At 51.6% G+C, this 26,450-nt stretch overlaps 1 protein-coding gene and 5 non-coding genes across 6 annotated transcripts in view; 5 read left to right on the forward strand and 1 right to left on the reverse strand.

Moving 5' to 3' along the window:
- The window catches only part of LOC144258260 (uncharacterized), a 30,868-nt gene extending 19,977 nt beyond the window's left edge, over nt 1-10,891 (reverse strand). The window contains exons 1-5 of the mRNA XM_077806690.1: nt 10,862-10,891; nt 9,551-9,637; nt 8,177-8,199; nt 6,366-6,478; nt 6,032-6,064 (exon numbers count right to left, since the gene is read on the reverse strand). Of these exons, the coding sequence (XP_077662816.1) occupies nt 6,032-6,064; nt 6,366-6,478; nt 8,177-8,199; nt 9,551-9,637; nt 10,862-10,885 (280 nt within the window). The 5' untranslated portion in view covers nt 10,886-10,891. The remainder of the gene's footprint in view (nt 1-6,031; nt 6,065-6,365; nt 6,479-8,176; nt 8,200-9,550; nt 9,638-10,861) is intronic.
- Nucleotides 10,892-12,746: 1,855 nt separating this feature from the next.
- Nucleotides 12,747-12,818, forward strand: TRNAM-CAU (transfer RNA methionine (anticodon CAU)). Its single transcript has one exon. It is a non-coding gene; the product is annotated as a tRNA-Met (tRNA).
- Nucleotides 12,819-16,466: 3,648 nt separating this feature from the next.
- On the forward strand, nt 16,467-16,538 carry TRNAM-CAU (transfer RNA methionine (anticodon CAU)). The gene has a single exon. It is a non-coding gene; the product is annotated as a tRNA-Met (tRNA).
- Nucleotides 16,539-19,282: 2,744 nt separating this feature from the next.
- Nucleotides 19,283-19,354, forward strand: TRNAM-CAU (transfer RNA methionine (anticodon CAU)). Its single transcript has one exon. It is a non-coding gene; the product is annotated as a tRNA-Met (tRNA).
- A 2,763-nt stretch (nt 19,355-22,117) lies between these two features.
- On the forward strand, nt 22,118-22,189 carry TRNAM-CAU (transfer RNA methionine (anticodon CAU)). Its single transcript has one exon. It is a non-coding gene; the product is annotated as a tRNA-Met (tRNA).
- Nucleotides 22,190-24,961: 2,772 nt separating this feature from the next.
- On the forward strand, nt 24,962-25,033 carry TRNAM-CAU (transfer RNA methionine (anticodon CAU)). Its single transcript has one exon. It is a non-coding gene; the product is annotated as a tRNA-Met (tRNA).
- The last annotated feature ends 1,417 nt before the right edge of the window (nt 25,034-26,450 follow it).

Raw genomic sequence — 26,450 nt, forward strand, 5'->3', positions numbered from 1 at the left:
AGATGGTGTAAAGCAGTGTTCATGGGATAAACATGTAACGACTGTGGAAGAGACGGCTTCTCTAGCGGCTGGTGTCTTTCAGCAGACCTAGGCATCTATTGTGAATAAACTAGAGAAAGAGGGGTTTAAACCTGGTGGGAAGCAGGGTTACTGTTTCCCTCCTGGAGAAGAAAGAGGGTGGCTGGGATGCTGGGCACGCACCTCCCCAAAACCATTCCTCTAATCCCCATCCCAAATCCCCCAGGAAACCAGAAGAGCCCAAAAGGTGCGATCTCTGTAATTCCACTAAAAACAACAAGGAGTCCTTGTGGCACCTTAGAGACTAACACATTTATTTGGGCAGAAGCTTTTGGGGGCTAAAACCCACTTCATCAGATCCATGGAGTGGAAAATACAGTAGGCCGAATATATATTACAGCACATGAAAAGATGGGAATTGCCTTACCAAGTGGGGGGGGGGGTCAGTGCTAACGAGGCCATTTCAATTAATGTGGACATGGCCTAGTCTCAACGGTTGACAAGAAGGGGTGAATATCAAGAGAGAGAAAATTCCTTTTGTAGTGCTAAAAAGGCCAATGCAATCAAGGTTCAATCAAGGAACACATGACTTACGAGGAGAGGCTGAGGGAACTGGGATTGTTTAGTCTGCGGAAGAGAAGAATGAGGGGGGATTTGATAGCTGCTTTCAACTACCTGAAAGGGGGTTCCAAAGAGGATGGATCTAGACTGTTCTCAGTGGGAGCTGATGACAGAACGAGGAGTAATGGTCTCAAGTTGCAATGGGGGAGATCTAGGTTGGATATTAGGAAACACTATTTCACTAGGAGGGTGGTGAAGCACTGGAATGCGTTACCTAGGGAGGTGGTGGAATCTGCTTCCTTAGAGGTTTTTAAGGCCCGGCTTGACAAAGCCCTGGCTGGGATGATTTAATTGGGGATCGGTCCTGCTTTGAGCAGGGGGTTGGACTAGATACCTCCTGAGGACCCTTCCAACCCTGATCTTCTATGATTCTAAGGTGGATGTGGCCCATTCCCAACAGTTGACGAGAAGGTGTGAGTATCAGCAGAGGGAAAATTACTTTTTGTAGTAACCCATCCACTCCCAGTCTTTATTCAGACCTAATTTGATGGTGTCCAGTTTGCAAATTAATTCCAGTTCTGCAGTTTCTAGTTGAAGTCTGGTTTTGAAGTTTGTTTGTTGAAGAATGGCCACTTTTAAGTCTATTATTGAGTGTCCAGGGAGATTGAAGTTCTCTCCGACTGGTTTTTGAATGTTACAATTCTTGATGTCTGATTTTTGTCCATTTATTCTTTTGCATAGAGACTGTCCGGTTTGGCCAATGTACGTGGCAGAGGGGCATTGCTGGGTATCACATTGTTAGATAAAGCTTATGCCCAAATAAATTTGTTCGTCTCTAAGGTGCCACAAGGACTCCTCGTTCTTTTTGCTGATACAGACTAAGACGGCTACCCCTTTGAAACCTGTAATTCCACTGATCACCTGAGGAATAAATGCCCTCTGCTGGGAAGAAGCAGGCAACAAATTGCTCATGTTAGTTCTGCGGCCCTCAACACAGAAACCTCTCAAGCGATTGAGACTTATCACCTTGTTTTTGAGGGATTAGCCTCTGCAGAGCCAGACACGAAGCACATTTTGTCAGGATTAGTGGCAGGGAATACCTCGGGTGGGAAGACAGAGGTGCAGAAATCTCTGTGATCAAGCGGAGGATAATTCAAGGTGACATACGGCCAGGACACACGGCAGAGCTTTTATGAGCAGGAGGTGACAGGATTTTTGTGCCTTTGGCAAAAATGCACATAGAAACTGGTGGTTTAGAAAGTTTATTAACAGTGGAGGTGGTGGACGATAATCCCGTTGACATGTTAATTGGACATGATTTTTTCCTTGTAGCTCAGGCTGTTAAGGGGTTTACCTGAAACAAGGAGTATTATGCTGGGACCCCAGAGGGAAAGGGTAAAGTCCCAGGAATTACTGACGGAATGGGAGACAGCCTCCTTGATTACTGTGCAGCAGGGGGAAGCCGTGTGCTTCCAGGGGTGAAGGCGGTTGAGACCAGCTCCTGCTCTGCAGCGTCTGCTCAGGGAGGGAGGAGAGCGTATTGCCTGATGTCAGTGAGAGAACTGTCCCAGTTGTTAGCTGGCAGAGTTTTTCAGCTGAAGAAGGGACAGATCTCACTCTAGAGAGGAGGGCCCAGAGGAAGAAACTGGGGAAGGAATAGTGGGAGTACAGGAACGTCTCCTCACTGGTCACTTGGGAGAGGATGCCCAGGACAGGATGGCTGATGCAGCATCCGGGCACCCAGGCTTTGAGAGGGAACTTTCCAGCTGCCCTTCCAGAGTGGAGCAGTCACACAGCTGACCTCTCGGGGATAGAGAGAGGGGTAACGGAGGGGACCCCAATCCAGGTTCCAGTTTTTTAGGATGCTGTTCCTGATATTAAAATTAAAAAGGTCACAGAGGAGTTTTGAAACTAAGGGCTGGGGGGGGAAGCCGACAGGTGCACGTGGTTTGGACAGAGACATCCCTTAGGGGAAGTTCTATTAATAGAGATTCTCTATGTCCTAGTAAGGAGGAGAGGATGGAAGGTAATAAAATACAGGTAGGATCTGATGAGAGAGAGTCAAATGAAAAAAAGAGTCCCTTTCAATTGCATCATATAATGGCAGACAGCTAAAAAGTGACACGTTTTTAAAGTGCTTATATACCAGTGCTGGAAGTCTAAATAAAAAGATGGGTGAACTACAGTGCCACGTATTAAATGAGGCTATTGATATAATAGGCATCACAGAAACTTGGTGGAATGAGGCTAATCAATGGGAGACAGTAACACCAGGGCACAAAATATATCGGAAGGACAGAACAGGTCGTGCTGGTGGGGGAGGGGCACTATATGGGACAGAAAGCGTCGAATCCAATGAAGTAAAAATCTGAACTGAACCAAACTGTGCCATAGACTCTCCAGGGACAGGAGTAATTCCATGCGCTAATAAGAAGAACGTAGCAGGAGGGATCTATTACCGACCACCTGACCAGGATGGGGATAGTGACTGTGAAATGCTCAGAGAGATTAGAAAGACCATTACATGAAAAAAACTCCATAATAAGGGGGGGTTTCAACCATCCCAATATTGACTGGGTACATGTCACCTCAGGACGGGATGCAGAGATAAAGTTTCTTGACACCTTAAATGACGGCTTCTTGGAGCAGCTGGTCCTGGAACCCACCAGAGGGGAGGCAATTCCTGATTTAGTCCGAAGTGGGGCACAGGATCAGGTCCAAGAGGTGCACAGAGCTGGACCGCTTGGTAATAGTGGCCATAATATCACTAAATTTAACGTCCCCGTGGCAGGGAAAATACCACAGCAGCCAAACACTGTGGCATTTAATTTCAGAAAGGGGGACAACACAGAAATGAGGACGTGAGTTGAGCAGAAATAGAAAGGTACAGCGCCAAAAGTGAAATCCCTGCAAACTCCATTTAAATGTATACCCCAAATTAAAAACCATAGTAAGAGAACTGAAGAAAAGAGCCATTGTGGCTAAACAACAAAATAAAAGAAGCAGTGAGAGGCAAAAAGGCATCCTTTACAAAGTGGAAGTTAAACCCTAGTGAGGAAAATAGAAAGGAGCATAAACTCTGACAAATGAAGTGTACAAATATAATTAGGAAGGCCAAAAAATAATTTGAAGAACAGTCAGCCAAAGACTCAAAGAGAAAGAGCAATTTTTTTTGTTTAAGTACATCAGAAGCAGGAAGCCGGCCAAACCACCAGTGGGACCACTGAAGGATGCTGAAGGAGCCCTCAAGGACGATCAGGCCATTGAGGAGAAACTAAATGAATTCTTTGCATCGTTCTTCACGGCTGAGGACGTGAGGGAGAGTCCCAAACCTGAGCCATTCTTTTTAGGTGACAAATGTGAGGAACTGTCCCAGACTGAGGTGTCATTAGAGTTGGTTTTGGAACAAACTGATACATTAAACAGTAATAACTCACCAAGACCAGATGGGATTCACCCAAGAGTTCGGAAGGAACTCTGATATGAAACTGCAGAACTACTAACGAGTCTGTAACCTACCATTTAAATCAGCTTCTGGACCAAACGGAGAATGCCAATTTTTAAAAAGGGCTCCAGAGGTGATCCCAGCAATTAAAGGTCCCAGTAAACCTGACTTCAATACCGGGCAAACTGGTTGAAATTATAGTAAAGCATAGAATTGTCAGACACAGAGATGAACATAATTTGTTGGGAAAAAGTCAACATGGTTTTTGTCAACGGAAATCATGCCTCACCAATCTACTAGAATTCCTTGAGGGGGTCAACAAGTATGTGGACAAGGGGGATCCAGTAGATATAGTGTACTTAGATTTTCAGAAATAAAATGCGGAAATGCTGGGGCACGGAACAGAGACAAGTTTAGGAGCTTTCTCTGCGATGCCCTGGTTCTGTGGATTCTGACTGTGTGCGGATGTGGTCGCCCCATCTCAAAAAAGATATATTGAAATTGGAAAAAGTACAGAAAAGGGCCACAAAAATGATGTGGGGTATGGAACAGCTTCCACATGAGGAGAGATTAATAAGACTGGGACTTTTCAGTTTGGAAAACAGACAACTAAGAGGGGATATCATAGAGGTCTATGAAAGCATGACTGGCGTGCAGAAAGTCAGAAAGAAAGTGTCATTTCTTCACACAATGCACAGTCAACCTGGGGAACTCCTTGCCAGAGGATGTTGTGAAGGCCAAGACCATAACAGGGTTCAAAAAAGAACTAGATAAATTCATGGAGGTTAGGTCCATCAACGGCTATTAGCCAGGATGGGCAGGGGTGGTGTCCCTAGCCTCTGTTTGCCAGAAGCTGGGAACGGGCGATCACTTGATGATTCCCTGTTCTGTTCATTCCCTCTGGGGCACCTGGCCTTGGCCACTGTCAGAAGACAGGATACTGGGCTAGATGGACCTTTGGTCTGACCCAGTATGTCCGTTCTTATATATTTGTGGAAATTAAGAGAGGATGCAGATCCGACTGAAGGAATGGTTGTCCGTGAGAATGCAGATGACCCACCTGACAGAAGAAAGGAGGGATTTCCCCAGGCTGGTGAGACACGGAAAGAAACTATGGAAGAGCTTCTGCGAAAAAGTGAATCTGACCCAAGAGTAGACATTCTTAGCCCAAAGAGAACAAATCATAACCCTTTAGGAAAGGGGGGTGGGGAAGGACTCCGTGCTGGGACTGGGACACAGAGGGTAACCCCAAGATGGGTTACAAAATAATTAATGATCCAATGCAGCGTTTCTCAGCTGGTGGGTTGCGACCCCAAGGGGTTCATGACAGGTAATCAGACGGGCTGTGAGATATTAAAAGATTTACCATGATCTTCAGCAAAGAAAATCTCCTCCCCCCCCCACTTCCTGCACTTTTAGCCCTCAAGGACAACTATTCTCTGTCAGCCTCTTGACACGCACACATGGAAGTTGTATAGGGTCAGCCTTGATATGGGTTTTATTCTTATTTCCTACTAAACGTAAGGCGACTTCTAATCAGCGGTCACCAACATGAAAAATGTGAGAAACTCGAATATGTCCGACAGCAGCTCCCTCTTTGTTCAAAATGAATATTCAAAGCTGGTCTGCATGCAGTATACCAGCCCCAGGGCCCAGCCCGTCAGTCCATACAGGGTACAGCTGGGCTGCCCACATCTGACCAATTTCACTCACTCATGGAAACTTTCAGACTCCTCAGGGTCTGGATATTTTGTCCTTCTCCCATCCTAGTTCAACCATTCGGGCAGTTGTTCCTTTCCCCAAAGGGAAACACCCCCCTGAGATCTGGATTCGCTCTGAATCCCCATCAGACGTCACAGCAGGAGTGAATCAGCCACAGGGCTCACCCGGCTTCCCCTTGTTCCACCCTTCCCAGGTGCACATCGGGGCTGGAGGCCGTGAAGCCCTGTCGCGAACACGGTTATTGGTCTGAAATCTCCCCCCGGCCCATCAGAGACAGACACGTACCTGTGTCACTCCCCAGCTCCCGTCGCAGCGTCTCTAGGGGAAGGAGAGGACGGGAGAGAGGAGGATTCAGGCTCTCGCGTTCATAGAGAAATCCCCATTGGTTATTAATGTAACTGCTCTAAACTACGGGACGGGGACACAGACCGAGGCCCACAACGCAGTCGCTGCAGACAGAGCCAGCCCCACAGGGTGACTCCCATGGGGAAGGGCGACTCGCGGAGCTGGGGCTGTGAGATGGAGCCTGGGGTCAGTGACATCCCGAGAGTCCCCGACTCCTCCCCAGGGCCGGGGTCGCTCTAACCAGAGGAGACACCACCCCCAGACTCCCACTCACCTTTGAATCCCCGCAGGACCTGCTGCAGGACGGCACTTGTCAGAGAGAAATCGCTGAGCCTCCTCTCCAGCTCCCCAAACCCCGGCTCCGGCTCCCGAAACGCCCCGTCCTCCCTGCTGGGGAAAGAGGGGGGGGTGAGAAATGGGCCTGGATCCCCAGACCCTGAGCCCAGCAATCCCCAAACTCCAGCAAACCTGGATCTGTGTTTTGCAGCCTGAGATGGGCACTGTTCTAGTGAGTCGCCTGCCTTCAGCCCTGTGCCGGCCATGGGCCCAGAGAGGTGGGACACGGGGAAACACTGGGGCACGGAACGGAGACAAGTTTAGGAGCTTTCTCCGGGACGCCCTGGTTCTGTGGGTTCTATATGTGCAGATGTGGTTGCCCCATCTCAAAAAAAAATATATTAGAATTGGAAAAAATACAGAAAAGGGCCACAGAAATGATGAGGGGTCTGGAACAGCTTCCATATGAGGAGAGATTAATAAGACTGGGACTTTTCAGCTTGGAAAAGACGACTAAGGGAGAATATCATAGAGGTCTATAAAAGCATGACTGGCATGCAGAAAGTAAGTAAAAAAGTGTCTTTTACTCCTTCACATAACACAAGAACTAGGGGTCACCCAATGAAATGAATAAGCAGCAAGTTTAAAAAAAAAGAAAATATTTCTTCACACAACCTGTGGAACTCCTTGCCAGAGGATGTTGTGAAGGCCAAGACTACAACAGGGTTCAAAAAAGAACTAGAGAAGCACATGGAGGATAGGTCCAACAGTGGCTATTAGCCAGGATGGGCAAGGATGGCGTCTCTAGCCTCTGTTTGCCAGAAGCTGGGAATGGGCGACAGGGGATGGATCACTTGATGATTCCCTGTTCTGTTCATTCCCTCTGGGGCACCTGGCATTGGTCACTGCTGGAAGACAGGACACTGGGCTAGATGGACAGTTTGGTCTGACCCAGTCTGGCCGTTGTTATGTTCACAGCCACCTCCCACATTGGGAAATTCCAGTAACAAGGGGCACCAGCACTGGGATTACGTGGAAAGGGAGGAGACACAGACCGAAGAGTGGGTGTGTTCCCACATGTCACTGTGGACACAGACAGAGCCCAGGTCTTCAGCAGGGAATGAACGTGGGCCCTTAACACCAAAAGCCCTGAGCCCTTCAGCTAAACCAGTAACCCTGGGGTGTCCAACTCATTTGGCAGACAGGGCTGTCTTCCACTTTCCGGTACGGTCAGTGAGGCAGGGCACCAATTTAAGACTCTGCACCCCACCTCCATTCACAGCAGGACACCAAAAGCTTTCAGTGGGACACCCAGGCACAAAGGGGAGACTCCAGGATCAAGCACCCCATGGGGAATAAAGGAAGTCAGTGTCTATGCTGACACAGGCCAAGGGCATTCACATCCCTCTGAGCCGCTGTTTCAGGCTGTCTGCAGACTCAGGAAGGCAACATTGTCTCCGCGTCCATTTGGGAGGGTTTCTTTGCAACCAGGAGGGCTAGAAACTTACTTTAAAAAAAAAAAATCGAAAGCTGAGATTCTGCACACACTGCATCCGTGATGTGTCCCCGTTAATACGTCAGACAGCCTGGGTCTGGCCCCTGGCCCATATGTCTGACAACCCTGGTGGGACGTATCAGCCGTCAGAGACTAACAGGCTCTTCCCCTTGCTGAGGCAGCCACGAGGGGACACAGAATCACAGGCTCTAAGCCCGCGTGTCACGCTGCCGGGGCAGGGGGACGCCCTGTATTCAGTGCGGTTAGCAGACCTAACACGCCATGGGGGGAGGGAGGCAGAGCCCAGGACTTACCTGCCCCCAGAGCTCCCAGCACCCTGGAGAAGGAGAGAAAGGAGAGGCCGTCAGAGGGGGTGTCCCAGGCTGGGGAAGCCTCCTGCTCCGCAGGGAATCACCATGGGAGCCTCTGGTATTTAGGGGAATTTCAGACCCTCAGGTTCTGGTTCAGAGACCAGCTGCCGTCTCCCCCGTCCCCACCAGCAGGGACAGTTGCTCTCAGCAGCCCCAGCAATCCCTGCTGGGAGGTAGAAAGTTTCTCCCCGGCCACTTTAGAGGCAGAAAATGTTTCTCTGCCTTGAGAGTCAAATTCCTCCCAGTGCCGAGAGCCCCGCAAGCCCTCTGGCCCCAGTAACCCATTAACCTGGTGTGAGTGGGATTTTAGGCCTGGCTCGGGACCTCTGCACGGGGGAGGGGATTTACAGACATTTACAGCAGAGGAGAGAAGGTCTCGGGGTTGCAGCACCCAGGACCCATCCCTGGTGCTGCCACAGACTCAGTATGTGAACTGGGGCAGCGCTCTGCCCCTCCCTGTGCCTCAGTTTCCCCCTTTCTCCCATAGGAATAATTGCCCCGACCCCCCTTTGTAAAGTGCTTTGGGGTCTGGGGCAGATGCTCCTATAGGAACGCTGCGTGTGGTCATTGCAACGACAGCCTGACCTGCAGGGGTGGGCTCAGCGGCGGCTGCCCCTTCTCTCCTCCCCGCTCCCCGAGCAGGGAAATCTCCCGGGACAGTCGGCAGACGCCCGCATCCCTTCTCTGGGCAATGGCTCTCTCTAGCTCTTCCAGCCGGGACAGCAGCCGCTGCTCCTGCTCCGCCAGAAACCCTCGCAGCTCCCGCCACTCCCAGACCATCTTCTGCCTCTCGGCTGCCGTCCGGCTCTGCAGCCACAGGGAGAGGGCGGGTGGGTACCGGGGGAGACCCATAAATGCCCCTCCCGGCGGGTGGGGGAGTAATTTCCCAGAGCGCGGGATCTCTTGCGCTGGGGGATGGGAAGGTTATTTACCCCGGCAAGGGGGGACGGATCAGGGCAGGGGTGAGCTGGACATCGCTCACGGGGGGGGACTGTTCTCCCCAAAACCTCATCCGATTGCCCTGGGCCAAACCCTCCATCTCTGCAGCCCGCATTTCCTCCCCATCCCCCAGGTGCGGGAAAGGCTCCCCGGTCACTGTGACGGGCAGACAGCCCGTGGGCAGGGCTCTGGGCTCACACAGACTGACCCGCTCCTGCCCAGCAGCCTCCCGCACCCTATGGGCACCATGCCACCCCCGTGTCGGACCCTGGGCTCCGGTGGGGACGGGTCCCTGGATGAGGCTGGCAGGCCGGGCCCTGCATTCGCCGTCACTCGGGGCACCGGGATCCCTGGCGAACCTGGGCCCTGGGCACCTACCAGCAGCTCCTGGCTTTGCCGCGGCTCCTCGGCTTCGGCGGCTTCTCTCTCTTTGCCCGGAGGGGCCCGCCGCTCTCGGGGGGGCTCCTGGAAGAAGCGGGGGGGGGGGTTACAAACCGCTGCAAACGGCCTCACAACGGCCAGATTTCAGGGCCCGTCCTGCCCTGCCGAGCCCCTGGGACTCAAGGAGACTTTTTCCCCCGGCCTCGTTCAACCTCAGCGAGGGTATCGGGGGAGGAGATGGTGAAGGGGGGGGGGAGAAAACACAGAACCCCATGCTGAAGTGACAGGGGGCAGCCCAACCCCCCCACCCCCGCCCGCCCCAGCTTTGAATATCAGGTGACTCTACCCACACCCTAAGCAACAACTTCAGACATTCCCCCAATTCCAACCCCCCCACGCAGCCCCCAAGTGCCGATCTGAACATGAAGCCCCCCCATCGAGTACCCCCCCAACCTCGCCGCTCTTCCCCTCCCCCTGACATCCCCAAACTCCCCGTCTGCCCCCTGCCCAGACACCCCCCAAACTCCCCACTCTTCCCTCCCCCACTGACACCCCCCCAAACTCCCCGCTCTTCCCCCCCACTGACACCCCCCCAAACTCACCACTCTTTCCCCCCACTGACACCCCCCAAATTCCCCATTCTTCCCCCCCACTGAAACCCCCCAAACTCCCCTCTCTTCCCTCCCCCCCAGACACCCCCCAAACTCCCCCTCTTTTCCCCCCCAGACACCTCCAAACTCCCCACTCTTCCCTCCCCCCACGGACACTCCCCCAAACTCCCCGCTCTTCCCTCCCCCACTGACACCCCCCCAACTCCCCTCTCTTCCCTCCCCCCACGGACACTCCCCCAAACTCCCCGCTCTTCCCCCCACGGACACCCCCCAAACTCCCCTCTCTTCCCTCCCCCCACGGACACCCCCCCCAAACTCCCCGCTCTTCCTTCCCCCACTGACACCCCCCAAACTCCCCTCTCTTCCCTCCCCCCACGGACACCCCCCCAAACTCCCCGCTCTTCCCCCCAGACACCCCCAAACTCCCCGCTCTTCCCTCCCCCCACTGACACCCCCCCAAACTCCCCGCTCTTCCCCCCAGACACCCCCAAACTCCCCTCTCTTCCCCCCCCCCACTGACACCCCCAAACTCCCCGCTCCAAACAGCCCCCAATCCCCAGCAGCCCCCCCCCCAGATACACACTCCCCCGCCCCGCCCCCCGCGCTCCCGGGCCGAGCCGGGCTCCGGGCCCCCCCCGGCAGGAGCGTGTCCGCCCCACGCGTGTCCCCGCCCGCCCCGCGCTGCCCCCGGCCCCACCGCGCCGCTCCCGGCCCCGGCCATGGCCCCGCCGCGGCCGGCGGACTCACAAAGGGCTCCTGGGCCCGGGGGGGGGGGGGCAGGAAGGGGCGGCTCCTGCCCGGGCCTGGCCCTGCCCCTCCGGGCCCCACGAAGGGTGTTTGGGACACGCGGGGAATCGGGGAACCCCCCCCCCCAAGCCTGCAGGATCAGGCCGGGATGCAATGGGGGGGGCAGCTGCAGTGGGGGAGTTGTGGGGGGCAGCTGGGGAGAAGGGTGAGAAGCCATGGGGGGGGGGGTCTTGCCTCCCCTGAACCCCCTCCAAGGCCCTTGTCCGGCTGAGGACCTGGCCGTCGCTTTTCCCCTCCGGTGCAGGGGTCTGTGAATGATCCATGCTTTGCAGGGATTTTTATTTTCCATTTCTACCCCCCTATGAAGTGACATTTCCAGCCCCCCATGCCTGGGGCTTTAACCCCCTTGGCGAGTCACGGTTCTTTGGCTGAATGCACATGTGTGGGGCGGGGGGCGGGGGGGTTGTTCCTGGGAAGACGTAAAGCGTAAAGTGACCAGATGTCCCGATTTTATAGGGACATTCCCGATATTTGGGGCTTTTGCTTATATCAGTGCCGATTACCCCCCCTCCCCGGTCCCGATTTTTCACACTTGCCGTCTAGTCGCCCTAGTTATACCAACCAAAGCCCCGGAGTGGACAGCAGGGAGCGGCTATGTGTAGACGTGGCCTTCGATGTCATTTATTACATCTTGCTGGGAGGCCATGTTCCGGTGAGACGGCGGTTTGGTTTGATTTTTCACGTCACGGGCAAAAAGTGTAACCAGGAGGCCCTGGGCGTGTTTGTGTTTGTCGAACAGGGACGTTTGCGGGGCGAAAGATGGTTCTCTGGAACCTGGACCCTGACCACAACAATAATGGACTTCTTCTCGTCCCCCGTCCCCCTTCTCCTTTCTTTCCACGGACATTTATACTCGCTTTCAAGTCTGATCGTTACCCAGCCCTGGCTTTATTGCAAGAGGGTGGCTTCGTCAACGAGAGAGACGTTTTATATTGCAATCAACATCGGGAACGGACACTCCCCTCGCAGTGTGCACCTCTGCTTTTCAATCCAGGTTTTCAGAAAAGGGAGGCTAATAAATACAGTCCTGAACCTCCCGGGACCACGCCGCACTGGCCGATTGTGATAACCACGCTGCAGATTTCACTGGCTAACGAAGCTCACATCTTCCCCGACCTTCCAGGGAGCCAGGACCCTGCCCTAAGTTATTCGCAATCTTCAAATATTCCAGCTGATTTAGAAACCTGGAATTGCCCATTGGGAAACAAATAAAATAAGCAGTGAGCTCCATTCCCCTCTCAGTTTAATAGACTCTCTGGGCCTGCATTTCACTGAACAAAACTGCCTTTGAAAAATATACGGGCCTATGTAAAGTGCTCGGATCTCTCTTGCTCAGAGAGGTTTGGAAATTTGGCCACCAAGTTTTGAGGGCAGACTGGATTTTGGAATTCATTTTTAGAAGCTAGAGTTGGTTCTAATACATGTGAGATGGAGAACAAATGTTAAATGGGTCACAATAAATGACATCAAAACGATTAACGTTTTCAGCACCAGGTTTTCAGCAAACGGACTGTATCCTGCCCGCAGAAAGGCTGGGGGGGGGGCGGGGGAGAGGATGTTTTTGCCCAATTCTTAGCCCAAAGCGAACAGCAGAGAAGAATGCAGCGCTCAGATTTCAGTTCGTTCTTTTATAGTTGAAAAGGACACAGGCAAAATGACCTTCTTCAATGACTGTAACAGTCCCTTGTGCCCGCTCCCTCTCCCCAGGGCACAAGTCACATGCTCGGACCCCCAAGGAGCAGTCTGCCCAGCATGGCAGAGGGAAAAAATCACCCAGCAGAGTGGCGCAGCGGAAGCGTGCTGGGCCCATAACCCAGAGGTCGATGGATCGAAACCATCCTCTGCTAGCTTGGCTTTTATTCCTCAGGGCCTTGGAAATCACTCAGCCTGCCTTCCTTTCAGCCACGTCCAGAACAGGAACACCTTCTCTGGCTATTTCACTTTTCACCCTCATGAAACCAAGGGACGGTGCCCTCCTGTAAGGAGAGAGATGTCCTAGTACAACCGCAGGACTGGAAGGGACATCGCGGGGCCATCGAGTCCAGTCCCCTGCATTCACAGTAGGACTAGGTGTTATCTACACCGTCCCTGACAGGGGTTTGTCCAGCCTGCTCTTAAAACTCCCCAATCATGGAGATTCAGAATGGAATCGCACAATTGAAAATCAGCGTTCACCATTTTTCCCTTGTCACCCACTCTTTTCCTAAACTGGACCTATTACCCTTAACTATTGCAACACATATGATAGGTCTTGTCCCGTCCTGACCTGAGACCTCTGCAAAACCAAGAGTTAAGGAGTGTTGCGTGTTTTAAGATGTCTTAAACCTGTTATTTTCTCTATTTTTTTAATAGGGGAAAATCCACGTAAAGAATGGATAGACTAGGCTGTTATATGCTTAAAATTACACCATAGTACGTAAACACACGTTTACACATTTTAATAAATGCGTCTGATGTAAACATTTAAGAATTTTAACTACACGGGTTGTTAACACAAAGGCCTGCGAGCGTTGCGACATGGGTAACAATTTTTAATTCAGCATTAAACTCGTGCAATCGCTCCTCATCGACATACCCCACATCTCCTATTGTGAAAGAGTGAGTTTACGGAAAGATGTAGGATTTCGACTCCCTTGGGGAACAGGGCTGCTATCGTGAAAGGCTCCGTAACAGTTCTGGTTTGTACAGCTCAGCCATTAGGATGTTCTCTTTGAGGCATAGATTTTTCCTTCAGGATGCATTTTTGGATGAAAGACTCGGAAGCCCGAGGGATGGTGTCATAAATATAAAGGGAAGGGTAAACCCCTTTGAAATCCCTCCTGGCCAGGGGAAAGCTCCTCTCACCTGTAAAGGGTTAAGAAGCTAAAGGTAACCTCGCTGGCACCTGACCAAAATGACCAATGAGGAGACAAGATACTTTCAAAAGCTGGGAGGAGGGAGAGAAACAAAGGGTCTGTGTCTGTCTGTATGCTGGGTCTTGGCCGGGGATAGACCAGGAATGGAGTCTTAGAACTTTTAGTAAGTAATCTAGCTAGGTATGTGTTAGATTATGATTTCTTTAAATGGCTGAGAAAAGAATTGTGCTGAATAGAATAACTATTTCTGTCTGTGTATCTTTTTTGTAACTTAAGGTTTTGCCTAGAGGGGTTCTCTATGTTTTTGAATCTAATTACCCTGTAAGATATCTACCATCCTGATTTTACAGGGGGGATTTCTTTATTTCTATTTACTTCTATTTTCTATTAAAAGTCTTCTTGTAAAAAACTGAATGCTTTTTCATTGTTCTCAGATCCAAGGGTTTGGGTCTGTGGTCACCTATGCAAATTGGTGAGGCTTTTTATCCAACATTTCCCAGGAAAGGGGGGGTGCAAGTGTTGGGAGGATTGTTCATTGTTCTTAAGATCCAAGGGTCTGGGTCTGTAGTCACCTAGGCAAATTGGTGAGGCTTTTTACCAAACCTTGTCCAGGAAGTGGGGTGCAGGGTTTTGGGAAGTATTTTGGGGGGAAGGACGCGTCCAAACAGCTCTTCCCCAGTAACCAGTAATAAGTTGGTGGTGGTAGCGGCCAGTCCAAGGACAACGGGGGGAATATTTTGTACCTTGGGGAAGTTTTGACCTAAGCTGGTAAAGATAAGCTTAGGAGGTTTTTCATGCAGGTCCCCACATCTGTACCCTAGAGTTCAGAGTTGGGGAGGAACCTTGACAGATGGTTTTGGTAAACAAACCCGGGGGGTAGTTAAGTCGGTTTAGAGAGTTTGGGCGTCTCTTGTGGATATGGAATGATTACGCCGGTGGAGAAGGCGGCTTCCTTCACCGGAAGCGGCCTTCTGGAGGAGACAGGGACACAACCCTTTCATGAAGACGCTTTGCAGAGTACAGCTGGCCATAGATAGCGAAGAGCTGCTTTGTCCTGGGGGTCTCCAGACTACCTTGAAAGGGTCCACCGAAGGTTGTCGTTACCACGGTTTTCAACCTGTGGTCTGCAGGGGATCTGCCGACAAAGTCTAAGCTTTCCAAAGGGCTCCGTGCCTACCTTCACAATTTTTTAGGGGTCCGCAAATGAAAACTGGCCTCGGCATGGGGATGCCTGGTGCCTTTCCAGACCCAGCCCTGGGACACAGGGGTTGAGACATCCACTCCGGCGAGTGGGGGAAACGGAAAAGCCCCTTCACTCCCCCCCAATTTTTGCAACCAGGGTTCAGCCCATCCGGGGTAACTTTTATCCCGTCTGCCCCTCCCGATGCCGGGGTTTTGCCCTCTGCCACCATCTCAACCAGGGCTGGTCTTAGGGGAAATGGAGCCCTGGGCAAAGTTGTATTTTTGAGCCCGCATGGTGGCCCCTGACCCCGAATTGGCCCTGGCTCCTGCGGGCTCCCCACCCCCCCAGGGCAACACTGCCTCCCCACAGTGTTTAATCTGGATTGAAGAGGTGTATATTGCCACACTTACTGCGTGCTGCAGTCTCTTCCCGGGCTCCTAAGCCCTGCACCCCCCCTCCCATGCCCCCATGGGGAAACTGACCTGGGGCTTGCTTCCCCGTCCGTCCTCTCCTCCCACGTTCCTCCGCACCCCCAGAGGGGTGAGCAAGAAGCTGCCCAGCCCAGGTGGGGAAAGTGACGTGGACGCACGGACCGCTTGGTATTGCCCCTTGCTTGCCCCCCACCCCAGCTCCCTGGGGGGGTGCAGGATCTGTGAGACACCGCTCGCCCTTCCACCCGTTCTTAAAAGGGAGGCTAATAAATACAGTCCTCAACCTCCCGGGACCACGCCGCACTGGCCGATTGTGATAACCACGCTGCAGATTTCACTGGCTAACGAAGCTCACATCTTCCCCTACCTTCCAGGGAGCCAGGACCCTGCCCTAAGTTATTCGCAATCTTCAAATATTCCAGCTGATTTAGAAACCTGGAATTGCCCATTGGGAAACAAATAAAATAAGCAGTGAGCTCCATTCCCCTCTCAGTTTAATACACTCTCTGGGCCTGCATTTCACTGAACAAAACTGCCTTTGAAAAATATACGGGCCTACGTAAAGTGCTCGGATCTCTCTTGCTCAGAGAGGTTTGGAAATTTGGCCACCAAGTTTTGAGGGCAGACTGGATTTTGGAATTCATTTTTAGAAGCTAGAGTTGGTTCTAATACATGTGAGATGGAGAACAAATGTTAAATGGGTCACAATAAATGACATCAAAACTATTAACGTTTTCAGCACCAGGTTTTCAGCAAACGGACTGTATCCTGCCCGCAGAAAAGCCGGGGGGGGGGCGGGGGAGAGGATGTTTTTGCCCAATTCTTAGCCCAAAGCGAACAGCAGAGAAGAATGCAGCGCTCAGATTTCAGTTCGTTCTTTTATAGTTGAAAAGGACACAGGCAAAATGACCTTCTTCAATGACTGTAACAGTCCCTTGTGCCCGCTCCCTCTCCCCGGGGCACAAGTCACACGCTCAGACCCACAAGGAGCAGTCTGCTCAGCGTGGCAGAGGGAAAAAATCACCCAGCAGAGTGGCGCAGCGGAAGCGTGCTGGGCCCATAACCCAGAGGTCGATGGATCGAAACCATCCTCTGCTAGCTTGGCTTTTATTCCTCAGGGCCCTGGAAATCACTCAGCCTGCCTTCCTTTCAGCCACGTCCAGAACAGGAACACCTTCTCTGGCTATTTCACTTTTCATCGTCATGAAACCAAGGGACAAAGCCACAGACGGTCCCCTCCTGTAAGGAGAGACATGTCCTAGGACTCCACTCCCCTACAACCGCAGGACTGGAAGGGACATCGCGGGGCCATCGAGTCCAGTCCCCTGCACTCACAGCAGGACTAGGTGTTATCTACACCGTCCCTGACAGGGGTTTGTCCAGCCTGCTCTTAAAACTCCCCAATCATGGAGATTCAGAATGGAAACGCACAATTGAAAATCAGCGTTCACCGTTTTTCCCTTGTCCCCCACTCTTTTCCTAAACTGGACCTATTACCCTTAACTATTGCAACACATATGATAGGTCTTGTCCCGTCCTGACCTGAGACCTCTGCAAAACCAAGAGTTAAGGAGTGTTGCGTGTTTTAAGATGTCTTAAACCTGTTATTTTCTCTATTTTTTTAATAGGGGAAAATCCACGTAAAGAATGGATACACTAGCCTGTTATATGCTTAAAATTACACCATAGTACGTAAACACACGTTTACACATTTTAATAAATGCGTCTGATGTAAACATTTAAGAACTTTAACTACACGGGTTGTTAACACAAAGGCCTGCGAGCGTTGCGACATGGGTAACAATTTTTAATTCAGCATTAAACTCGTGCAATCGCTCCTCATCGACATAGCCCACATCTCCTATTGTGAAAGAGTGAGTTTACGGAAAGATGTAGGATTTCGACTCCCTTGGGGAACAGGGCTGCTATCGTGAAAGGCTCCGTAACAGTTCTGGTTTGTACAGCTCAGCCATTAGGATGTTCTCTTTGAGGCATAGATTTTTCCTTCAGGTTGCATTTTTGGATGAAAGACTCGGAAGCCCGAGGGATGGTTTTGGTACGGTTTCTCAAAAACAAACCCGGGGGGTAGTTAAGTCGGTTTTGAGAGTTTGGGCGTCTCTTGTGGATATGGAATGATTACCTCGGTGGAGAAGGCGGCTTCCTTCACCGGAAGCGGCCTTCTGGAGGAGACAGGGACACAACCCTTTCGTGAAGACGCTTTGCAGAATACAGCTGGCCATAGATAGGGAAGAGCTGCTTTGTCCAGACTACCTTGGAAGGGTCCACCGAAGGTTGTCGTTACCACGGTTTTCAACCTGTGGTCTGCAGGGGATCTGCCGACAAAGTCTAAGCTTTCCAAAGGGCTCCGCGCCTACCTTCACAATTTTTTAGGGGTCCGCAAATGAAAACTGGCCTCGGCTTGGGGATGCCTGGTGCCTTTCCAGACCCAGCCCTGGGACATAGGGGTTGAGACATCCGCTCAGGCGAGTGCGGGAAACAGAAAAGCCGTTTCACTCCCCCCCAGTTTTTGCAACCAGGGTTCAGCCCATCCGGGGCAATTTTTATCCCGTCTGCCCCTTCCGGTGCTGGGGTTTTGCCCTCTGCCACCATCTCAACCAGGGCTGGTCTTAGGGGAAATGGAGCCCTGGGCAAAGTTGTATTTTGGAGCCCGCATGGAGGCCCCTGACCCCGCATTGCCCCTGGCTCCCGCGGGCTCCCCACCCCCCCCCAAGGCAGCACTGCCTCCCCACAGTGTTTAATCTGGATTGAAGAGGTGTATATTGCCACACTTACTGCGTGCTGCAGTCTCTTCCCGGGCTCCTAAGCCCTGCACCCCCCCTCCCATGCCCCCATGGGGAAACTGACCTGGGGCTTGCTTCCCCGTCCGTCCCCTCCCCCCACGTTCCTCCGCACCCCCAGAGGGGTGAGCAAGAAGTTGCCCAGCCCAGGTGGGGAAAGTGACGTGGACGCACGGACCGCTTGGTATTGCCCCTTGCTTGCCCCCCATCCCAGCTCCCTGGGGGGGTGCAGGATCTGTGAGACACCGCTCGCCCTTCCACCCGTTCTTAAAAGGGAGGCTAATAAATACAGTCCTCAACCTCCCGGGACCACGCTGCACTGGCCGATTGTGATAACCACGCTGCAGATTTCACTGGCTAACGAAGCTCACATCTTCCCCTACCTTCCAGGGAGCCAGGACCCTGCCCTAAATTATTCGCAATCTTCAAATATTCCAGCTGATTTAGAAACCTGGAATTGCCCATTGGGAAACAAATAAAATAAGCAGTGAGCTCCATTCCCCTCTCAGTTTAATAGACTCTCTGGGCCTGCATTTCACTGAACAAAACTGCCTTTGAAAAATATACGGGCCTACGTAAAGTGCTCGGATCTCTCTTGCTCAGAGAGGTTTGGAAATTTGGCCACCAAGTTTTGAGGGCAGACTGGATTTTGGAATTCATTTTTAGAAGCTAGAGTTGGTTCTAATACATGTGAGATGGAGAACAAATGTTAAATGGGTCACAATAAATGACATCAAAACGATTAACGTTTTCAGCACCAGGTTTTCAGCAAACGGACTGTATCCTGCCCGCAGAAAGGCTGGGGGGGGGGGGCGGGGGAGAGGATGTTTTTGCCCAATTCTTAGCCCAAAGCGAACAGCAGAGAAGAATGCAGCGCTCAGATTTCAGTTCGTTCTTTTATAGTTGAAAAGGACACAGGCAAAATGACCTTCTTCAATGACTGTAACAGTCCCTTGTGCCCGCTCCCTCTCCCCAGGGCACAAGTCACATGCTCGGACCCACAAGGAGCAGTCTGCCCAGCGTGGCAGAGGGAAAAAATCACCCAGCAGAGTGGCGCAGCGGAAGCGTGCTGGGCCCATAACCCAGAGGTCGATGGATCGAAACCATCCTCTGCTAGCTTGGCTTTTATTCCTCAGGGCCCTGGAAATCACTCAGCCTGCCTTCCTTTCAGCCACGTCCAGAACAGGAACACCTTCTCTTGCTATTTCACTTTTCATCGTCATGAAACCAAGGGACAAAGCCACAGACGGTCCCCTCCTGTAAGGAGAGACATGTCCTAGGACTCCACTCCCCTACAACCGCAGGACTGGAAGGGACATCGCGGGGCCATCGAGTCCAGTCCCCTGCACTCACAGCAGGACTAGGTGTTATCTACACCGTCCCTGACAGGGGTTTGTCCAGCCTGCTCTTAAAACTCCCCAATCATGGAGATTCAGAATGGAATCGCACAATTGAAAATCAGCGTTCACCGTTTTTCCCTTGTCCCCCACTCTTTTCCTAAACTGGACCTATTACTCTTAACTATTGCAACACATATGATAGGTCTTGTCCCGTCCTGACCTGAGACCTCTGCAAAACCAAGAGTTAAGGAGTGTTGCGTGTTTTAAGATGTCTTAAACCTGTTATTTTCTCTATTTTTTTAATAGGGGAAAATCCACGTAAAGAATGGATAGACTAGCCTGTTATATGCTTAAAATTACACCATAGTACGTAAACACACGTTTACACATTTTAATAAATGCGTCTGATGTAAACATTTAAGAACTTTAACTACACGGGTTGTTAACACAAAGGCCTGCGAGCGTTGCGACATGGGTAACAATTTTTAATTCAGCATTAAACCCGTGCAATCGCTCCACATCGACATACCCCACGTCTCCTATTGTGAAAGAGTGAGTTTACGGAAAGATGTAGGATTTCGACTCCCTTGAGGAACAGGGCTGCTATCGTGAAAGGCTCCGTAACAGTTCTGGTTTGTACAGCTCAGCCATTAGGATGTTCTCTTTGAGGCATAGATTTTTCCTTCAGGTTGCATTTTTGGATGAAAGACTCGGAAGCCCGAGGGATGGTTTTGGTACGGTTTCTCAAAAACAAACCCGGGGGGTAGTTAAGTCGGTTTTGAGAGTTTGGGCGTCTCTTGTGGATATGGAATGATTACCTCGGTGGAGAAGGCGGCTTCCTTCACCGGAAGCGGCCTTCTGGAGGAGACAGGGACACAACCCTTTCGTGAAGACGCTTTGCAGAATACAGCTGGCCATAGATAGGGAAGAGCTGCTTTGTCCAGACTACCTTGGAAGGGTCCACCGAAGGTTGTCGTTACCACGGTTTTCAACCTGTGGTCTGCAGGGGATCTGCCGACAAAGTCTAAGCTTTCCAAAGGGCTCCGCGCCTACCTTCACAATTTTTTAGGGGTCCGCAAATGAAAACTGGCCTCGGCTTGGGGATGCCTGGTGCCTTTCCAGACCCAGCCCTGGGACATAGGGGTTGAGACATCCGCTCAGGCGAGTGCGGGAAACAGAAAAGCCGTTTCACTCCCCCCCAGTTTTTGCAACCAGGGTTCAGCCCATCCGGGGCAATTTTTATCCCGTCTGCCCCTTCCGGTGCTGGGGTTTTGCCCTCTGCCACCATCTCAACCAGGGCTGGTCTTAGGGGAAATGGAGCCCTGGGCAAAGTTGTATTTTGGAGCCCGCATGGAGGCCCCTGACCCCGCATTGCCCCTGGCTCCCGCGGGCTCCCCACCCCCCCCCAAGGCAGCACTGCCTCCCCACAGTGTTTAATCTGGATTGAAGAGGTGTATATTGCCACACTTACTGCGTGCTGCAGTCTCTTCCCGGGCTCCTAAGCCCTGCACCCCCCCTCCCATGCCCCCATGGGGAAACTGACCTGGGGCTTGCTTCCCCGTCCGTCCCCTCCCCCCACGTTCCTCCGCACCCCCAGAGGGGTGAGCAAGAAGTTGCCCAGCCCAGGTGGGGAAAGTGACGTGGACGCACGGACCGCTTGGTATTGCCCCTTGCTTGCCCCCCATCCCAGCTCCCTGGGGGGGTGCAGGATCTGTGAGACACCGCTCGCCCTTCCACCCGTTCTTAAAAGGGAGGCTAATAAATACAGTCCTCAACCTCCCGGGACCACGCTGCACTGGCCGATTGTGATAACCACGCTGCAGATTTCACTGGCTAACGAAGCTCACATCTTCCCCTACCTTCCAGGGAGCCAGGACCCTGCCCTAAATTATTCGCAATCTTCAAATATTCCAGCTGATTTAGAAACCTGGAATTGCCCATTGGGAAACAAATAAAATAAGCAGTGAGCTCCATTCCCCTCTCAGTTTAATACACTCTCTGGGCCTGCATTTCACTGAACAAAACTGCCTTTGAAAAATATACGGGCCTATGTAAAGTGCTCGGATCTCTCTTGCTCAGAGAGGTTTGGAAATTTGGCCACCAAGTTTTGAGGGCAGACTGGATTTTGGAATTCATTTTTAGAAGCTAGAGTTGGTTCTAATACATGTGAGATGGAGAACAAATGTTAAATGGGTCACAATAAATGACATCAAAACGATTAACGTTTTCAGCACCAGGTTTTCAGCAAACGGACTGTATCCTGCCCGCAGAAAAGCCGGGGGGGGCGGGGAGGAGAGGATGTTTTTGCCCAATTCTTAGCCCAAAGCGAACAGCAGAGAAGAATGCAGCGCTCAGATTTCAGTTCGTTCTTTTATAGTTGAAAAGGACACAGGCAAAATGACCTTCTTCAATGACTGTAACAGTCCCTTGTGCCCGCTCCCTCTCCCCAGGGCACAAGTCACATGCTCGGACCCCCAAGGAGCAGTCTGCCCAGCGTGGCAGAGGGAAAAAATCACCCGGCAGAGAGAAAAAATCACCCAGCAGAGTGGCGCAGCGGAAGCGTGCTGGGCCCATAACCCAGAGGTCGATGGATCGAAACCATCCTCTGCTAGCTTGGCTTTTATTCCTCAGGGCCTTGGAAATCACTCAGCCTGCCTTCCTTTCAGCCACGTCCAGAACAGGAACACCTTCTCTGGCTATTTCACTTTTCACCCTCATGAAACCAAGGGACAAAGCCACAGACAGTGCCCTCCTGTAAGGAGAGAGATGTCCTAGGACTCCACTCCCGTACAACCGCAGGACTGGAAGGGACATCGCAGGGCCATCGAGTCCAGTCCCCTGCACTCACAGTAGGACTAGATGTTATCTACACCGTCCCTGACAGGGGTTTGTCCAGCCTGCTCTTAAAACTCCCCAATCATGGAGATTCAGAATGGAATCGCACAATTGAAAATCAGCGTTCACCATTTTTCCCTTGTCCCCCACTCTTTTCTTAAACTGGACCTATTACCGTTAGCTATTGCAACACATATGATAGGTCTTGTCCCGTCCTGACCTGAGACCTCTGCAAAACCAAGAGTTAAGGAGTGTTGCATGTTTTAAGATGTCTTAAACCTGTTATTTTCTCTATTTTTTTAATAGGGGAAAATCCACGTAAAGAATGGATAGACTAGCCTGTTATATGCTTAAAATTACACCATAGTACGTAAACACACGTTTACACATTTTAATAAACGCGTCTGATGTAAACATTTAAGAACTTTAACTACACGGGTTGTTAACACAAAGGCCTGCGAGCGTTGCGACATGGGTAACAATTTTTAATTCAGCATTAAACCCGTGCAATCGCTCCTCATCGACATAGCCCACATCTCCTATTGTGAAAGAGTGAGTTTACGGAAAGATGTAGGATTTCGACTCCCTTGGGGAACAGGGCTGCTATCGTGAAAGGCTCCGTAACAGTTCTGGTTTGTACAGCTCAGCCATTAGGATGTTCTCTTTGAGGCATAGATTTTTCCTTCAGGTTGCATTTTTGGAAGAAAGACTCAGAAGCCCGAGGGATGGTTTTGGTACGGTTTCTCAAAAACAAACCCGGGGGGTAGTTAAGTCGGTTTTGAGAGTTTGGGCGTCTCTTGTGGATATGGAATGATTACGCCGGTGGAGAAGGCGGCTTCCTTCACCGGAAGCAGCCTTCTGGAGGAGACAGGGACACAACCCTTTCGTGAAGACGCTTTGCAGAGTACAGCTGGCCATAGATAGGGAAGAGCTGCTTTGTCCTGGGGGTCTCCAGACTACCTTGGAAGGGTCCACCGAAGGTTGTCATTACCACGGTTTTCAACCTGTGGTCTGCAGGGGATCTGCCGACAAAGTCTAAGCTTTCCAAAGGGCTCCGCGCCTACCTTCACAATTTTTTAGGGGTCCGCAAATGAAAACTGGCCTCGGCTTGGGGATGCCTGGTGCCTTTCCAGACCCAGCCCTGGGACACAAGGGTTGAGACATCCACTCCGGCGAGTGGGGGAAACGGAAAAGCCCCTTCACTCCCCCCCAATGTTTGCAACCAGGGTTTAGGCCATCCGGGGTAACTTTTATCCCGTCTGCCCCTCCCGGTGCCAGGGTTTTGCCCTCTGCCACCATCTCAACCAGGGCTGGTCTTAGGGGAAATGGAGCCCTGGGCAAAGTTATATTTTGGAGCCCGCATGGTGGCCCCTGAGCCCGCATTGCCCCTGGCTCCCGCGGGCTCCCCACCCCCCCAGGGCAACACTGCCTCCCCACAGTGTTTAATTTGGATTGAAGAGGTGTATATTGCCACACTTACTGCGTGCTGCAGTCTCTTCCCGGGTTCCTAAGCCCTGCACCCCCCCTCCCATGCCCCCATGGGGAAACTGACCTGGGGCTTGCTTCCCCGTCCGTCCCCTCCCCCCACGTTCCTCCGCACCCCCAGAGGGGTGAGCAAGAAGCTGCCCAGCCCAGGTGGGGAAAGTGACGTGGACGCACGGACCGCTTGGTATTGCCCCTTGCTTGCCCCCCACCCCAGCTCCCTCGGGGGGTGCAGGATCTGTGAGACACCGCTCGCCCTTCCACCCGTTCTTAAAAGGGAGGCTAATAAATACAGTCCTCAACCTCCCGGGACCACGCCACACTGGCCGATTGTGATAACCATGCTGCAGATTTCACTGGCTAACGAAGCTCACATCTTCCCCGACCTTCCAGGGAGCCAGGACCCTGCCCTAAGTTATTCGCAATCTTCAAATATTCCAGCTGATTTAGAAACCTGGAATTGCCCATTGGGAAACAAATAAAATAAGCAGTGAGCTCCATTCCCCTCTCAGTTTAATAGACTCTCTGGGCCTGCATTTCACTGAACAAAACTGCCTTTGAAAAATATACGGGCCTATGTAAAGTGCTCGGATCTCTCTTGCTCAGAGAGGTTTGGAAATTTGGCCACCAAGTTTTGAGGGCAGACTGGATTTTGGAATTCATTTTTAGAAGCTAGAGTTGGTTCTAATACATGTGAGATGGAGAACAAATGTTAAATGGGTCACAATAAATGACATCAAAACGATTAACGTTTTCAGCACCAGGTTTTCAGCAAACGGACTGTATCCTGCCCGCAGAAAAGCCGGGGGGGGCGGGGAGGAGAGGATGTTTTTGCCCAATTCTTAGCCCAAAGCGAACAGCAGAGAAGAATGCAGCGCTCAGATTTCAGTTCGTTCTTTTATAGTTGAAAAGGACACAGGCAAAATGACCTTCTTCAATGACTGTAACAGTCCCTTGTGCCCGCTCCCTCTCCCCAGGGCACAAGTCACATGCTCGGACCCCCAAGGAGCAGTCTGCCCAGCGTGGCAGAGGGAAAAAATCACCCGGCAGAGAGAAAAAATCACCCAGCAGAGTGGCGCAGCGGAAGCGTGCTGGGCCCATAACCCAGAGGTCGATGGATCGAAACCATCCTCTGCTAGCTTGGCTTTTATTCCTCAGGGCCTTGGAAATCACTCAGCCTGCCTTCCTTTCAGCCACGTCCAGAACAGGAACACCTTCTCTGGCTATTTCACTTTTCACCCTCATGAAACCAAGGGACAAAGCCACAGACGGTGCCCTCCTGTAAGGAGAGAGATGTCCTAGGACTCCACTCCCCTACAACCGCAGGACTGGAAGGGACATCGCAGGGCCATCGAGTCCAGTCCCCTGTACTCACAGTAGGACTAGATGTTATCTACACCGTCCCTGACAGGGGTTTGTCCAGCCTGCTCTTAAAACTCCCCAATCATGGAGATTCAGAATGGAATCGCACAATTGAAAATCACCGTTCACCATTTTTCCCTTGTCCCCCACTCTTTTCCTAAACTGGACCTATTACCCTTAACTATTGCAACACATATGATAGGTCTTGTCCCGTCCTGACCTGAGACCTCTGCAAAACCAAGAGTTAAGGAGTGTTGCATGTTTTAAGATGTCGTAAACCTGTTATTTTCTCTATTTTTTTAATAGGGGAAAATCCATGTAAAGAATGGATAGACTAGCCTGTTATATGCTTAAAATTACACCATAGTACGTAAACACACGTTTACACATTTTAATAAATGCGTCTGATGTAAACATTTAAGAACTTTAACTACACGGGTTGTTAACACAAAGGCCTGCGAGCGTTGCGACATGGGTAACAATTTTTAATTCAGCATTAAACCCGTGCAATCGCTCCTCATCGACATAGCCCACATCTCCTATTGTGAAAGAGTGAGTTTACGGAAAGATGTAGGATTTCGACTCCCTTGGGGAACAGGGCTGCTATCGTGAAAGGCTCCGTAACAGTTCTGGTTTGTACAGCTCAGCCATTAGGATGTTCTCTTTGAGGCATAGATTTTTCCTTCAGGATGCATTTTTGGATGAAAGACTCGGAAGCCCGAGGGATGGTTTTGGTACAGTTTCTCAAAAACAAACCCGGGGGGTAGTTAAGTCGGTTTTGAGAGTTTGGGCGTCTCTTGTGGATATGGAATGATTACCTCGGTGGAGAAGGCGGCTTCCTTCACCGGAAGCGGCCTTCTGGAGGAGACAGGGACACAACCCTTTCGTGAAGACGCTTTGCAGAATACAGCTGGCCATAGATAGGGAAGAGCTGCTTTGTCCAGACTACCTTGGAAGGGTCCACCGAAGGTTGTCATTACCACGGTTTTCAACCTGTGGTCTGCAGGGGATCTGCCGACAAAGTCTAAGCTTTCCAAAGGGCTCCGTGCCTACCTTCACAATTTTTTAGGGGTCCGCAAATGAAAACTGGCCTCGGCATGGGGATGCCTGGTGCCTTTCCAGACCCAGCCCTGGGACACAGGGGTTGAGACATCCGCTCAGGCGAGTGGGGGAAACGGAAAAGCCCCTTCACT

Source organism: Eretmochelys imbricata, chromosome 28, assembly GCF_965152235.1.
Source record: "Eretmochelys imbricata isolate rEreImb1 chromosome 28, rEreImb1.hap1, whole genome shotgun sequence".
NCBI lineage: Eukaryota > Metazoa > Chordata > Testudines > Cheloniidae > Eretmochelys > Eretmochelys imbricata.